General features: G+C 39.0%; 1 protein-coding gene across 1 annotated transcript in view; it reads right to left on the reverse strand.

Moving 5' to 3' along the window:
- Positions 1 to 2,088: 2,088 nt before the first annotated feature.
- The window catches only part of AHCY (adenosylhomocysteinase), a 40,968-nt gene continuing 29,825 nt past the window's right edge, over positions 2,089 to 13,231 (reverse strand). The window contains exons 8-10 of the mRNA XM_060772327.2: positions 13,087 to 13,204; positions 6,115 to 6,309; positions 2,089 to 3,018 (exon numbers count right to left, since the gene is read on the reverse strand). Coding sequence (XP_060628310.2) covers positions 2,887 to 3,018; positions 6,115 to 6,309; positions 13,087 to 13,204 — 445 coding nt within the window. The 3' untranslated portion in view covers positions 2,089 to 2,886. The remainder of the gene's footprint in view (positions 3,019 to 6,114; positions 6,310 to 13,086; positions 13,205 to 13,231) is intronic.

Consider the following 13,231-nt stretch of genomic DNA (forward strand, 5'->3'; position numbering starts at 1 on the left):
AGAGTGAGGAGGAAACCACAAATTCAAGAAGGGGGCACAAGCTAAACAAAATCGCAGAAGCCAAACAGATAATGTGTGTGGCCTGCATAACAATGGCAACATTGTGTTCAGGTGAATGTATATTTTATTTTAAAGTACTTCAAAAGCCACTTGTCTTAAGAGGTCAAAAACATTGTCTCCTTTCCAGGAAAACTCCTTGTTAAAATTCATAGTATTCAAAAATGCTTGTGAATAGCTTTCATCTGTATTTCTCAACAACTCTTAACATTAAGGTTACCATTAAAGTATCATAAAATTGCTCCCAGACTTGGTCACTGATATCAAGTTCAGAGAGAGCTCACTAAAGAATTTGGCCATTAATTTGTCTAAAGTGAGAACCAAATGTTCAGCTAGGCTGAAGATATAAAATATTATATTTAATGCACAAAAATTGTTGTGCATACACACCATGAAGCAGCTTTAATTTTTATAGTGGTAGTACTGATTAGGGTATGGTTATTTCATAAGCAATCCAAGGAGGCACCAAAACAAGACAGTATGTTTCAAATGAATTTGTTTCACATTCTGTGTTCATGGCAGGCCTGGTTCAGCCATTTACCAAGCCAGCCCACAGAGGTTTTGGAGAGGTAGAAATACAACTCCTCCCCTCCAGATTCTATGAATTTTACCATAAAACCCAAATCCCGAATGTTGAGGATGAGTGTTTAGGTAGGAAATAAATTGTGATGGATACCAACACTGAGTGGGCAGGGTGAAGATCTCACTTCATTTTTACTGATGCAATGGACACATCTGCTCCTCCACCTGGTAAATATTTCAAACAGTTGTAGCTTTTGACCAACCTCATCAATGTTATGCCAGTTTCAGAGCATTATTTTCGACAGTGCAAAATCAGGAAATATTTTAAATCTCTTAGGACAGGTTTACCCACATGAATTCATTGCCAGTTGCGTGAAACATCATGAGACTATTTGTAGGTGTGAAGGGGCTACACAACACCTCAAAAGGGTTTTCTTTTTCTGTCTGCTTCACATCATCCTCTACATGAGGGGTTTTTAAACTTTTTAAAATGAAAGGCCGGTTCATGGTTCCTCAGACTGTTTTTTTTTTGGGGGGGGGGAGGGGTGCGCAAACTATAGTTTGGGGAAAAAATGAATTGATTCCTATACACACTGCACATATCTATAATGCAAAAAAAATCTATGAAAGACAAATAATATTTAAAATAAAGGACAATTTTCACCAACATAAACTTATCCATCTTTTTTTCTCTTTTCCTTTCTTACTGATTTAAACTTGCTATCATTTTAAACTATTGTGTATTATGAAAATATCTAATTATTATTATTTTTAAAAACGTATCAATCTTTCAATGGGAAGTGTGGGCCTACTTTTGGATAATGAAATAGTCAAGTTAATTAAGATTGTTGTTGTGTAAAAATAATTTCAGATTTAGGGCAAACCTAAGTCTATAGTTCAGGGCAAGAACCAAATAAATGACCTTGGGGGGCCGCATCCAGCCCATGGGTCTTAGTTTGGGGACCCCTGCTCTTCACAAACACTTCTCTAAGGGAGACAATTACATAAAAACTTTAGCCAGTAGAGTAGGTTAGGAATCCTGCTTGCCTTTCCTGTAAATGAATTAAACAGATTTAAGTATCCCTTATCCAGAAATCCAAAATGCTTCAAAATCCAATTATGTTCTACAAAGCCAGCTGTGGTACTGGTTGAAATCCTTGTGAGTTAAACAACCCATGTCAGGGAGCTCCAATCCCTTATTTTAAAACTTAGGGATTTTACATACTTTAAAATAAATTCTGCTTACATCCATTTCCAAAAGGCAGTATGTTCCAATGGGATGTATTCACATCTGCCAGCTATAAAGTAAAGGAATCTGGCACAATGAAAGCAAGTGATCCGTGAACCCAATTGGGCAGGGCAGTCCTACACTGCCATTATGTCATCATGAAGGAAAGACACCCAGAACGCCTGGTTATGTTAGTGTTGACCTTCAGCTAGTGCTACAATAATCTGGAGGTTAGATGGCAGTTTTTTCTTCTTAACACACATACAAAATGAAAACAAAGCAACTGTTGCAGATTTTAATGTGTGTACATTTTAAAACAGTATGACAGACACAAGGTACAAAAATTAGGCCATGGCACGCATCCACTGCTGGCATCTTTGGAGACTTTGGTGCTCTAATCAGTAGCTCCAGACTGTCATGAAAAAAAAATTGTTACATGTGAAAGAAGTTGCCTTCAGGTACCATTTTCCTGGACACATGTGTCCATTTTTAACTGAGGACATTGTATCCAAAGTACAACAAATTCCACAGACAAAAAAGTTGATATAGATCAGCGTCTGAAATCCAATGACTATATTCAAGCAAATCCTTTAATTTCAGAATATCTACAGATGATTTCCAGTTTAAAAAGCAAAACAAAGTATTCACAATGCAGCCAGATGAAGTCTATACTGTGAAGTGAGCCTCTACTCTCCAGTGGTTCAAGAAAAAAATACTGTATGAAGGTGTGTTGATTCCTGATAGTCAAAGATCAAAGAAGCAGAGATCCAAAGGCAAGACTAGAACACACAATGTTCTTTTTGACTCTCCAGCACAATACTGACTCAACCGAAGCACTTGCCAGATGACCAGAAAAGTGCTAGAAAAACATTTGGAAATGTATTTGAAAAGAGGTATAGTGGGGTGAGGGTTTGTGAAAGACAAAGAAAGAGAGCAAGAGAAGCAAATGAGACCAGGAATGGACTATTCAATATGTATGAAGATGGAGTAGAGATGATCACCAGATCCCAGCAGAAAAACAAGCATTTTGGAAGGTCTTCTATCCTTGTGTCCGAAGATCTTTGGGTGCGACCAGCTGCTCAGTACCTGTAATGATCTGGTTTGAAGGGACCATCTTTGGGAAGTCCAAGGTACTTGGCCTGTTTATCACTTAGCTTTGTTAGTTTCACCCCGAGTTTATCTAGATGAGCAGCAGCCACAGCTTCATCCAGCTGAAAGAGAAAATGAGAAAATAATGGGAAGCTACAAAGCCACGCCACCACAAACAGCCCAAGTCTGTGGTTCTCTACCAGCTCAAGTTTCAAATCTATCTCACACACATCTGAGAAATCTGATTGGCTGTGAAGCCTATTTTGTTCCAGCCATTTTACAATTTTCCATGCATGTGCATATACATTATACGTTTACAAGACCTCCTGAGGATCTCATGCTCTGTTAAAATCAATTCCAATCTACAGAAGCTTATGCCACAATTAATTATGTCTGTCTCAGGCTCTGAGATTTATTTTTGGATTTCAGACAACAGATGAACATGGGTTGTTCTCTGGAATTTGCTACTGTGTAGTGACCCAAGGCATTGTTCAACAATATTCATATCATTCAACAATGTTGTCTTATGAAATCCTTCCATCTTCCCAAAACCTCTGAGATGCTTTTCCTTAAGGGGATAAGATACACGTGAAAATCTCTTATAGTAAACATAATCAGTTGTGCATAGGTTTATCTTATTTGCTATAGAAAAAAAACTTTTCCAATTAATCGCTTTTGGATTTAGTGGAATTTCAAAGTCAGCGGAGCCTAGCTCAAGCATCAAACAATTACCATCTTGTTGAATTCACGGGGTTGTTTTGGAAAATTGAGGCCAGATGACTTGTTTTTTGGTTTTTTAAAAGTTACAGCATATTTAAATCCCAATTCAATTAAGAACAAAGAATTCACTGATAATTGTGATAATTAAGAAGCTCACAGGGGAAAAATGGGAGAAAACAAGTCAAGCTTTGAGATTTTGCAGACATGGTGGACAACTGGACAATTAAGAACAGACTGTGGCTGGTTTTACTTGATGTTCAAGGAGTGGCCTAATCCCTCTTTCCCATTATCCATTTGCACAGTAACAAGTCACAATGAAGTCCAGAAGTATCACCAAAAGAAAAATACAAAATGAACTTCCATTAACTTCCATCTCTCGTTACATAAACAACGTACAAGTGCATGAATCCTTCAGAATACTAAGGACCACTGGACTGCACTGAAGTCCCAAAACATATAATGAAAATTTCAAGACACATGACCAAGGCTTTGAACTTCTCAATCAATGGTAGGAGAAGGCTACTCCCCCTAACACAATCATCACTTTGTAGGAGGCAAGGCCTGACCTCTAAACAAGCCCACACATATTTAAGTACAGGTTGAGCATCCATTCTCGGGAATTCTGAAATCTGAAAGACTCCAAAATTGTCCAAGGGTAGCTGAGATCATGACACCTTTGCTTTTTGATGGTTTCGTGTATGTGGTTTCATACATAAAATGATATTGTATAAAATTATACAATATTGTATAATATTACCTCTGGGTTATGTGTGTAAGATGTATATGAAAATTAAATTAATTTTGTGTTTACACTCGGGTGTGTGTTATATATCTGGATATAGGTAAAGGTAAAGATTTTCCCCTGACATTAAGTCCAGTTGTGTCCGACTCTGGGGTGTGGTACTCATCTCCATTTCCAAGCCAAAGAGCCAGCGTTGTCCATAGACACCTCCAAGGTCATGTGGCCAGCATGACTGCATGGAACGCCGTTACCTTCCCGCCAGAGCGGTACCTATTGATCTACTCAAATTTGCATGGTTTTTGAACTGCTAGGTTTGCAGGAGCTGGGGCTAACAGTGGGAACCCATGCTGCTCCCCGGATTTGAACCTGCAACGTTTCAATCAGCAAGTTCTGCAGCTCAGCAGTTTAATCCACTGCGCCACTGGGGGCATATCTAGATTTATTCGAGTATAATGTGCCATCGAATGGGGGAACTTTGAGGAAGTGCTGGGAAATATAGTGCTCTGTAGCAGCACATTTTTCACCCAATACTGGATTTTATGCAAACCTTTTTATCATTTTTTTTCATGCTGTCCCGCGATCAAACATGCATTATAAATGTGATTTTTGTAGCCACTGCCACCTAAATTTTGAAGGTGTGCATTCCCAAAAAATTTGCTACTGAATGTAAGGCAAGACAGTGATGACCGTGAAAATGCTGGTGGGAAGCCATGCACCTTTGTCTGATCTCTCCACAAGCCTTTTCACAGCCACCACTGCCTCTTCTCCTCTTTGTCCAGTTGGGATCTCTTGCTCTACAGCACAGATGGATTTAGGTGTGCAATTTTAACATGGTATTCAATCTAGGACTCTAGATTTAATTCTTCCCGGTTAGTCAGGGAAATTAGTGTCAGAAATGAAGCTCAGAGACTTGGAACAAGGTGGCTACAGGATGTACTGCTTCTCAGACTAGGCAGTGGTAAGTGTTTGAATGTGGTAAAGTGGGACAAGTTTTAAAATAATTTAATTTTTGTATAAAGTGATTGAATTTTTATACAAAATAATACAGTCAGTCTACCGTATTCATGGATATAACCTTTGCATATTTGACTGTTTGCTGTTACCATCTATGGTGCTACACCATTTTCAATAAGAACTTCAAAAATACCGGGTTGATCATCAACTGTAGTCGGTGAAGTCATGCTTAGCAGTGGTCAAAGCTATGGTGGCTGCGTGATTCTAACACAGCATTAAATCTAGGATTCAACTGGTATTTGGCCCACGGGTTGGCAGGTTAAAGAGCTTCTAAATCAGCATTTTACTGCCCGATAAATACAGCTGTTGCAAGGACATGAGAGTGTTGGTTCTATGCAGTACTTTCTGGAAGATAGCTGTGATTAAGGAATCAATTAGCACTTTTGAGACTAAACCTATGGGGTGAGAAGGGCGGGATATAAATAAAGTAAATAAATAATATATTTCTAGCATTAGTTTTCATGAATGCAGTCCAATCAGATATAAGCGGACTATGTCAACAAAAGCTTCTGCTACAAATGCATTCTTCTCAGTTACCTTAAAGGTGCATCTGATGAAGCAGCTGTGTCCATGGAAGCTTATGTTAGAAATTTCTTCTTCCCAGTGAAGCCTCAAAAGCATTACTGGATTCCTTTATGTCTTTTGATACTCAAAGTATTATTTCGATAGCACTGTTATATTAACTCTGAATAATTGTGGGAAGTGCATTTTTTTCATCAAACAAAAAAAGAGTATCACTCACCTTCTTTGGCAGAATATGAACACCTACTGCATATTTGCCAGGATTTGTCCAAAGCTCTATTTGTGCCAACACCTGATTGGTAAACGAATTGCTCATGACAAAACTGGGATGACCCATCGCACAGCCCAAGTTCACCAGTCTGCCTTCTGCAAGAAGTATGATGTGGCGGCCATTTTTCAGGGTGTAACGGTCCACCTGAGTAAATACATTTTTAAAAAAGGACCCAGTGAAAAAAAGATTGCAAATGGTAGCTTTGACATGTGGTTAAATTTATCAGTAGACACTGAGGCTCCATCTACCCTGCTATATAAGGCAGTTAGGGTCTCCCGGTAAAGACTACGCTCTTACCATTCGCCACCATACCCATAAAAAGAGATGATCCTTGTTTGATATGAGTTATGGTACATAGTACTCACAGTGACCCATGGATAAGTGGAAACATATTTTTGGGCTGATAGTTTTGACTAAGATTTCTAGACTTTTACAGCTTTCCAAACTATGTGTTGCAACACTGTGTAGGCGTTTCACACAAGCATAACGAGAAATCTCTCAGACTATGTGAAATAAACAATAAACCCTATATTTGAAAAACTATAAATGAAAGGTTTTCATAAGTTATATTGGGTCCCCATACATCTAGTAATTTAAGTATGTGTCCATATTTCTTAGAAAGGGCTGGTTTAACCTCCAGTAAAATAATGCATGTCTAAAAAGTGTGCCAAAGCTTCGACTTCTACGTTAAGATATAGAGTAGATAACATGAATTTTATGGAAAATACATCTTGAAAGATAAATGCTTTCAAATCTCCCCAGGAAATTAAAGAACAGTGTAGCACTGATTACACAAGAGGCACATGCTAATTTTGCTTTGTGAGGAATACTAAAGGCAAAGATAGAGGCATGATTACAGGCAGAAGAAAGCTGTCAGATTAGGAGCCAGAACAGGCAACAAACCACACATATGGGACATTTTATCTTTACAGATAATTGTTTGCCCAGGAAGGATGAAATAATCTTTGCAGGGAAAAGCGGTAATAGATCCCAGCCATGAAGAAAGCCGCCACAAATTGAGTTTTACCAGTTACAAAAACACATACATCACCAAAACCGAACAGAGTGGCAGTTTCAGCAGATTAACAACAAAAACCAAATCCTCCTTCAAAAGAGTTTAACATGTTAAACCAGCTTCACAGAGGTCATTAGGACATTATGAAACTGTCCCCTATTTAGATCAAGGGAATCACTGATGTGAACTTTTAGTTTGAATTACGAAACAGAAGCCATATCAGTTAATTCAATCATTGGGTTGCTGTAAATTTTCCGGGCTGTATGGCCATGTTCCAGAAGCATTCTTTCCTGATGTTTTGCCCACATCTATGTCAGGCATCCTCAGAGGTTGTGAGGTCTTTTGGAAACTAGGCAAATGGGGTTTCTATATATGTGGAATGTCCAGGGTGGGAGAAAGAACTCTCATCTGCCTGAAGCGTGTGTGAATCTTGTAATAGGCCAGCTTGATTATAATTGAATACCCTTGCAGTTTCAAAGCCTGGCTGCTTCCTGCCAGGCTTTCAATAGCAGACAATATTAGATGTCATATGTATCCTAAACAGGGATTGGAATAACTAATGCTGGAACAATGGTACAATGGATATATGTTTTGATCAGAAATGTTCACCTAAGAGTGGGATATATATTATGTAGCCTTCCAAATGTTGCTGTGCTATAACAATGGTGAGAAATGCTAGGACTTGTAGTTGAATATCTGGTGGGCTATACATTCCGATCCAAATCTAAAGGGCAAGAATGAATTTAGTTTTAATTTTGTTTTTTATATATTATATCTATTCTCAATTTGCTTCTGACATGAGATAACTCACCTGCCTGAGGAAATTGTGAAGAAAAGGCATTTTAATTCTGCATTATTCCCAAATATTATTCCTATGGCAAAGTATGAGATTTTAAGGGCTTTCTTAATAAACTAAATGACTTTTTTAAAGCACCTACTGAAGTTCTGTCTTTCATATGCAAGACAGCCAATGCAAACTCAGAAAGAAACTAATATACGCAGTGGGTTGTTGTGAGTTTTCCGGACAATATGGCCATGTTCCAGAAGCATTCTCTCTTCACATTTCATCTGCATCTAAGGCAGGCATCCTCACAACCTCTGAGGATGCCTGCCATTTATGCAGGCAAAACATCAGGATAGAATGCTTCTGGAACATTGCCATACAGCCCAGAAAACCCACAACAACTCAGTGATTCTGGCCATGAAAGCCTTCAACAATACATTGATATACACAAGTATTTTCATTTTGTATGGTCCCCATTTTCATGCCTTCAGCACATAAGATACAAAGATATGCAAATGAACTCAAATAGGGTACATCACCAAGACAAAATTGCTCTAATCACAAGGCCTGCTGAGTTTCTGCTCCAAAATGTTCTCTTTTCTACCACTTCCACAGCTGTACTTTCAAAAAGCAACTATAGCATGGTAATCTAATTGCAGAGTCATGCTAAAATGAAGCGTCACCTTATAGTTGTATCAGAAGTATTATAGATCTGTTATTATATTGTCAAATGCTTCTATAATAGAAGATAGCTCTTTGTGTCATTCTTCTACAAGTAGTCCCTGAGTTATAAACATCTAACTTACAAATGACTCATAGTTAAGAACGGGGGTAAGACAACAGGAAGTGAGAGAAATCTACCCCAGGAAGGGAAATTCACCCCTGAAAGAATTATTCTGGGGAAAAGGTATCTCAACCAAGGCTTTCTAACCAATCCTTGTCTCCACAACAGGCCAATTTTTTCAAAATCTTATCACAGAGACAGAAAGTGAGGTGAAATCTTCTGAACAGGGGCACAGACACTACAGGGGTGCATCATCTAATATCCGTACGGAAGTAGAAGCCAGCAATGAAAAGACCAAGGCATTGACATCTTCAGCCCATCTCTGTTCAGGTATCAGCCAGCATGCCAACAGAGATACTCACAGGATCACGTCAGCAAGTGAGAGTCCAAAAGTGGCAGGTTCAAACCCAGAACCTCAATTAGTGACTAATATCGGATGGGAAACTCCCTCCTGGGCACACAGAAGACTTGGAAAGCACTGAATAGCCTACACTCTGGCACCACAAGATGCAGAACCAATATTAAGAAATGGGGCTATAAAGTGGAGTTCGCAACATGCGAGTGTAGAGAAGAACAAACCACAGACCACTTACAGCATGAGTCCTGCCACATGCACAATGGAGGACCTTCTCACAGTGACACCAGAGGCACTCGAAGTGGCCAGCTTCTGGTCAAAGGAAATTTAACATAATGCCAAGTTTTAACTTTGTCTGTTTTTTTATATATTATAACTGTATTCTCAATTTGTTTCTGACATGATAAATAAATATGCTATCCAAAGATAGATAGCTAGAGATAGGCTGGAGTTACACTTAAAAATGTATCTTTTCCAACTTGTAAGAACAAACTTACAGAACCTATCTTGTTCATAACTTGGGGACTGCCTGTATTAGAAAGGGAAACACTATGTTCCCTATCTGTGCATTCCAAAAGCATGGGAGAAAAGTGAATGTGTGATTATGTGCTTTTAAAGGTAGAGTTAGAAAGAACCACTCTCATAATAATTGCCCAGCAAAGATGAGAATCAATGGATGTTCCGTCAGGTGTCTCTTAGACATGTTTGTGGATCTGTTTGTTCCCATGGAAGAAAACACAACGTTCGTTAAAAATTCACAGTTAACAAACAAAACGAAAACCTCTGAGGATGCTTGCCATAGATGCAGGCAAAATGTCAGGAGAGAATGCTTCTAGAAGATGGCCATATAGCCTGAAAAAGCTACAACAATCCAGTGATTTTGGCCATGAAAGCCTTTGACAAACCAAAAACAGCGTACAAAGGCATATTTCAAAAGAACTAGCCAGAATACAACTCAAAGCCCAATCCTACCAAACCAGACACTTTTCTTGGGAATTTTATTATGCTGGTTCCAATCAAGTATATTTTACACTCTGGTCCAATTACTTTTATGGCAGCCGTCTTGCTTACATTGGCAGGCTGGATATTTAAGAGATGGGCCTGTTTTTACGCTAGACTGCATAAAAGGGTAAGCAACGCTTTTTGATGTGTTCCTACTAAAGGATTTATCGTATTCTCAGCACCTGGAATGTTTCAAATCCAGTTTACTTTCTGCCTTGGAATAGATTCCACCTATTTTCTCTTTTTTAGAAAAAGTATGACGTGTTTCTGAAAGGCTCCAGGCCTCCGGTGACCTAAGAACAAATGAAAACCAGTAGCTGGAAAAGACTGGCTGAGTACACTTGGAACTCCAAGGTGGAAATGTGCAAAACCCAGAGACCTTTGCCATGACAGGATACAATAAGCATGACTGAGGATCTAAGCAACAAACTCATAAAACGACCCAGAACAGCTGCAACACAAAAAGAAGAGCCTGTCAGACTGGTTTCAGATATACGTCAGTATTAGTCAGGCATGAATCCTCAAGAGGGTTCACAGACCAGGCCTAAATATATACGAACCAAGACCATTCTGCTGGAGTTGTATACATCAGGAAGTCTGGTTCTGCTCATGCTATGCACATTCCAGGCCTTTCCAATTGCATGAGCCAGAAAAAGTAAGAGGTGGGTTTATTGTGTTCTTTTTTATTCTTTCCATCCAATTGAGAAAGGAGCGCTTAGAATCTGAGTTTTACACCATTCTGCCCCCAACTGGCCAGATAATTCATAGCTTGTAAAATCTAGTCCACCTCCCCAAAAATAAATTGATTAAAGCCCATTTTAAAATTTAGTTTTAAAACTAAATTATGTATGCAATCATATACTTTAGGCTGCCTCTTGGAAGCACAGTAAGGATAGAGTCAGCCCAGATTGCTTGGAGAGGTAGTTTCACAATCAAGGTGCTGCTACTTTCTTTTCTGCTCCCCTACCTAGAATCATAAATCATCAAGTTGGAAGAGATCACATGTGTCATAAAGCCATGCAGAAAAAGCACAATCAAAGCACCCTGACAAATGGCCATCCAGCCTGTTTAAAAGCCTCCAAAGAACTAGACTCATACAAAATAATAATAATCATCATCATCATCATCTTTATTTATACCCCGCCACCATCTCCCCAACGGGCACTCGGGGCAACTTACATGAGGCCAAGCCCAATCAACAAATTACAGCAAAATAAAACCAAAAACTCAAGCAACAAACAACAACATCGTAATTACATAAAACATATGAATACATTAACGATATAAGATTACAGTAAACACAGTCACAGTGACAATTGGCAGCTACATGTGCGAGAAAATGATTAAAAAACTGATTAAAAACACTGGTGAGATAAAAGGAGAAGCAGGTTATTTGCGGAGGGGGGCTCATTAAAACGAGGATTGTGGAATCAAGCTTTCCCATGGGGGGGGGGGATGTATATTCCAATGACAAAAACGTTGAGGTTGAGCAATAGTATGAGGAAGGCTTTCTGATCTCATGACTTCACAGCTTCTGAAGTTAAAACCAGTATCCAGAATTGAGTTATAATGGAAACTGAAAGCCAGTGAAATTGATTCAAGACTGATGATACCTAGTTGCTCTTTATTTGTATTGACAGAAGCAAGTTACGGGTACAATTTAGCCTGCCACTTTTGGACTCTGGCTTGCTGAGGTGTTCCTGCGAGTATCTCTGTAGATCTTAGAAAGCTTGATTTAAGGTGTTGGCATGCTGGCTGATATTTGAACAGAAGATGGGCTGGAGATGTCACTGGCTTGGTACTTTAATTACTGGCTGCTACTTCCCGATAGATGTCAGGTGGTGCAATACCAGCTAAACAGTATAATTTCTCCAGTGGCATAGGTTGTAGACATCCTGTAATAATGCGGCATGTCTCATTAAGAGCCACATCCACTGTTGTAACATGGTGAGATGTGTTCCACACTGGGCATGCATATTCAGCAACAGAGTAACAAAGCGCAAGGGCAGATGTTTCACTGTGTCTGGTTGACACAGTGTGTGCTTTAGCAACCTAGTTCCAAATGTACCTTCTGAACACTTGTTAAAGGGCAGCACTAATCAGAGGATATAACAATCGTCCAATAGAGATGCAACTGAGGCATAGATTACTGCTGCCAAATGCATTCCAGGGACCAAGGATACTCTGTCCCATTCACCAAGATTAATTTTTCTGAGACAACTGAGCTTGGAAAACAAGCAGAAAAACCTCTTAGCTACCTGGGACACAGTTCCTGATCTTGGTGGACGCTAGTTTACAAAGAAAATGTGGGCAGATTGCAGAACAGCAAATTGCTGCCTATCACCCTATCCTATTTCAAAATGTTGTTTTGATTACATCCCTCTTTCTCCTCTGAACTGGGGATGAGAGTGACTTACAAGACTGAAACAAATACATTAAAAACAAGTATGAACAGAAATACGTATACACAGCTATTACTACAATTAAAATTCAATTAAACCCATTCTGATTTTGCATTAATACATTGGTGTTACTTTGGCAAGAGGAACATAGAAGAAATAAAAATGGTACAGTACAAGTCTATCAAAAGAGATTCCAAACAAAAAAACTATGCTGCCTGGAAGTATGGTAGGATTTCTTTCTTTGGAGGTTTTTAAACAGAGGCTGGGTGGCCATCTGTCAGGAGAACTTTGACTGAATAATCTTGTATGGCAGGGAATTGGGTTGGATGACTCTTGGGGTCTCTTAACTCTAAGGCGCTATGAAAAAGCCTTTCCTTGAGAGTCAGCCAGCCTGTCTGCCAGAATAAAAGAGATTAGATTTTCAAGTCAAAGATGGGTACGATGATGCCAGTTCTCTACCTGACAGAGACTGGCTATTGAAGGAATGCAGACCTTATTTACCAGTTCGTTTTTTTCTGTTCTAACAAAAAGAATTTCCCTGAGGATGAAAAACAAGATCTCAGTTAAAGGTTTACCTACCTGAGGTTTAACATTCACTGTCTCCACAGCATTTTCATTCAGCCATTTCACGTCAAGTTCCACATCAAAGTGCCCAATGTTACAGACAATGGAGTCATCTTTCATCTGCTCAAAATGTCTGGAAGAGAAACACACAGATCTTTTC

The sequence above is a fragment of the Anolis sagrei genome, chromosome 4 (genome assembly GCF_037176765.1).
Source record: "Anolis sagrei isolate rAnoSag1 chromosome 4, rAnoSag1.mat, whole genome shotgun sequence".
NCBI classification, from domain to species: domain Eukaryota; kingdom Metazoa; phylum Chordata; class Lepidosauria; order Squamata; family Dactyloidae; genus Anolis; species Anolis sagrei.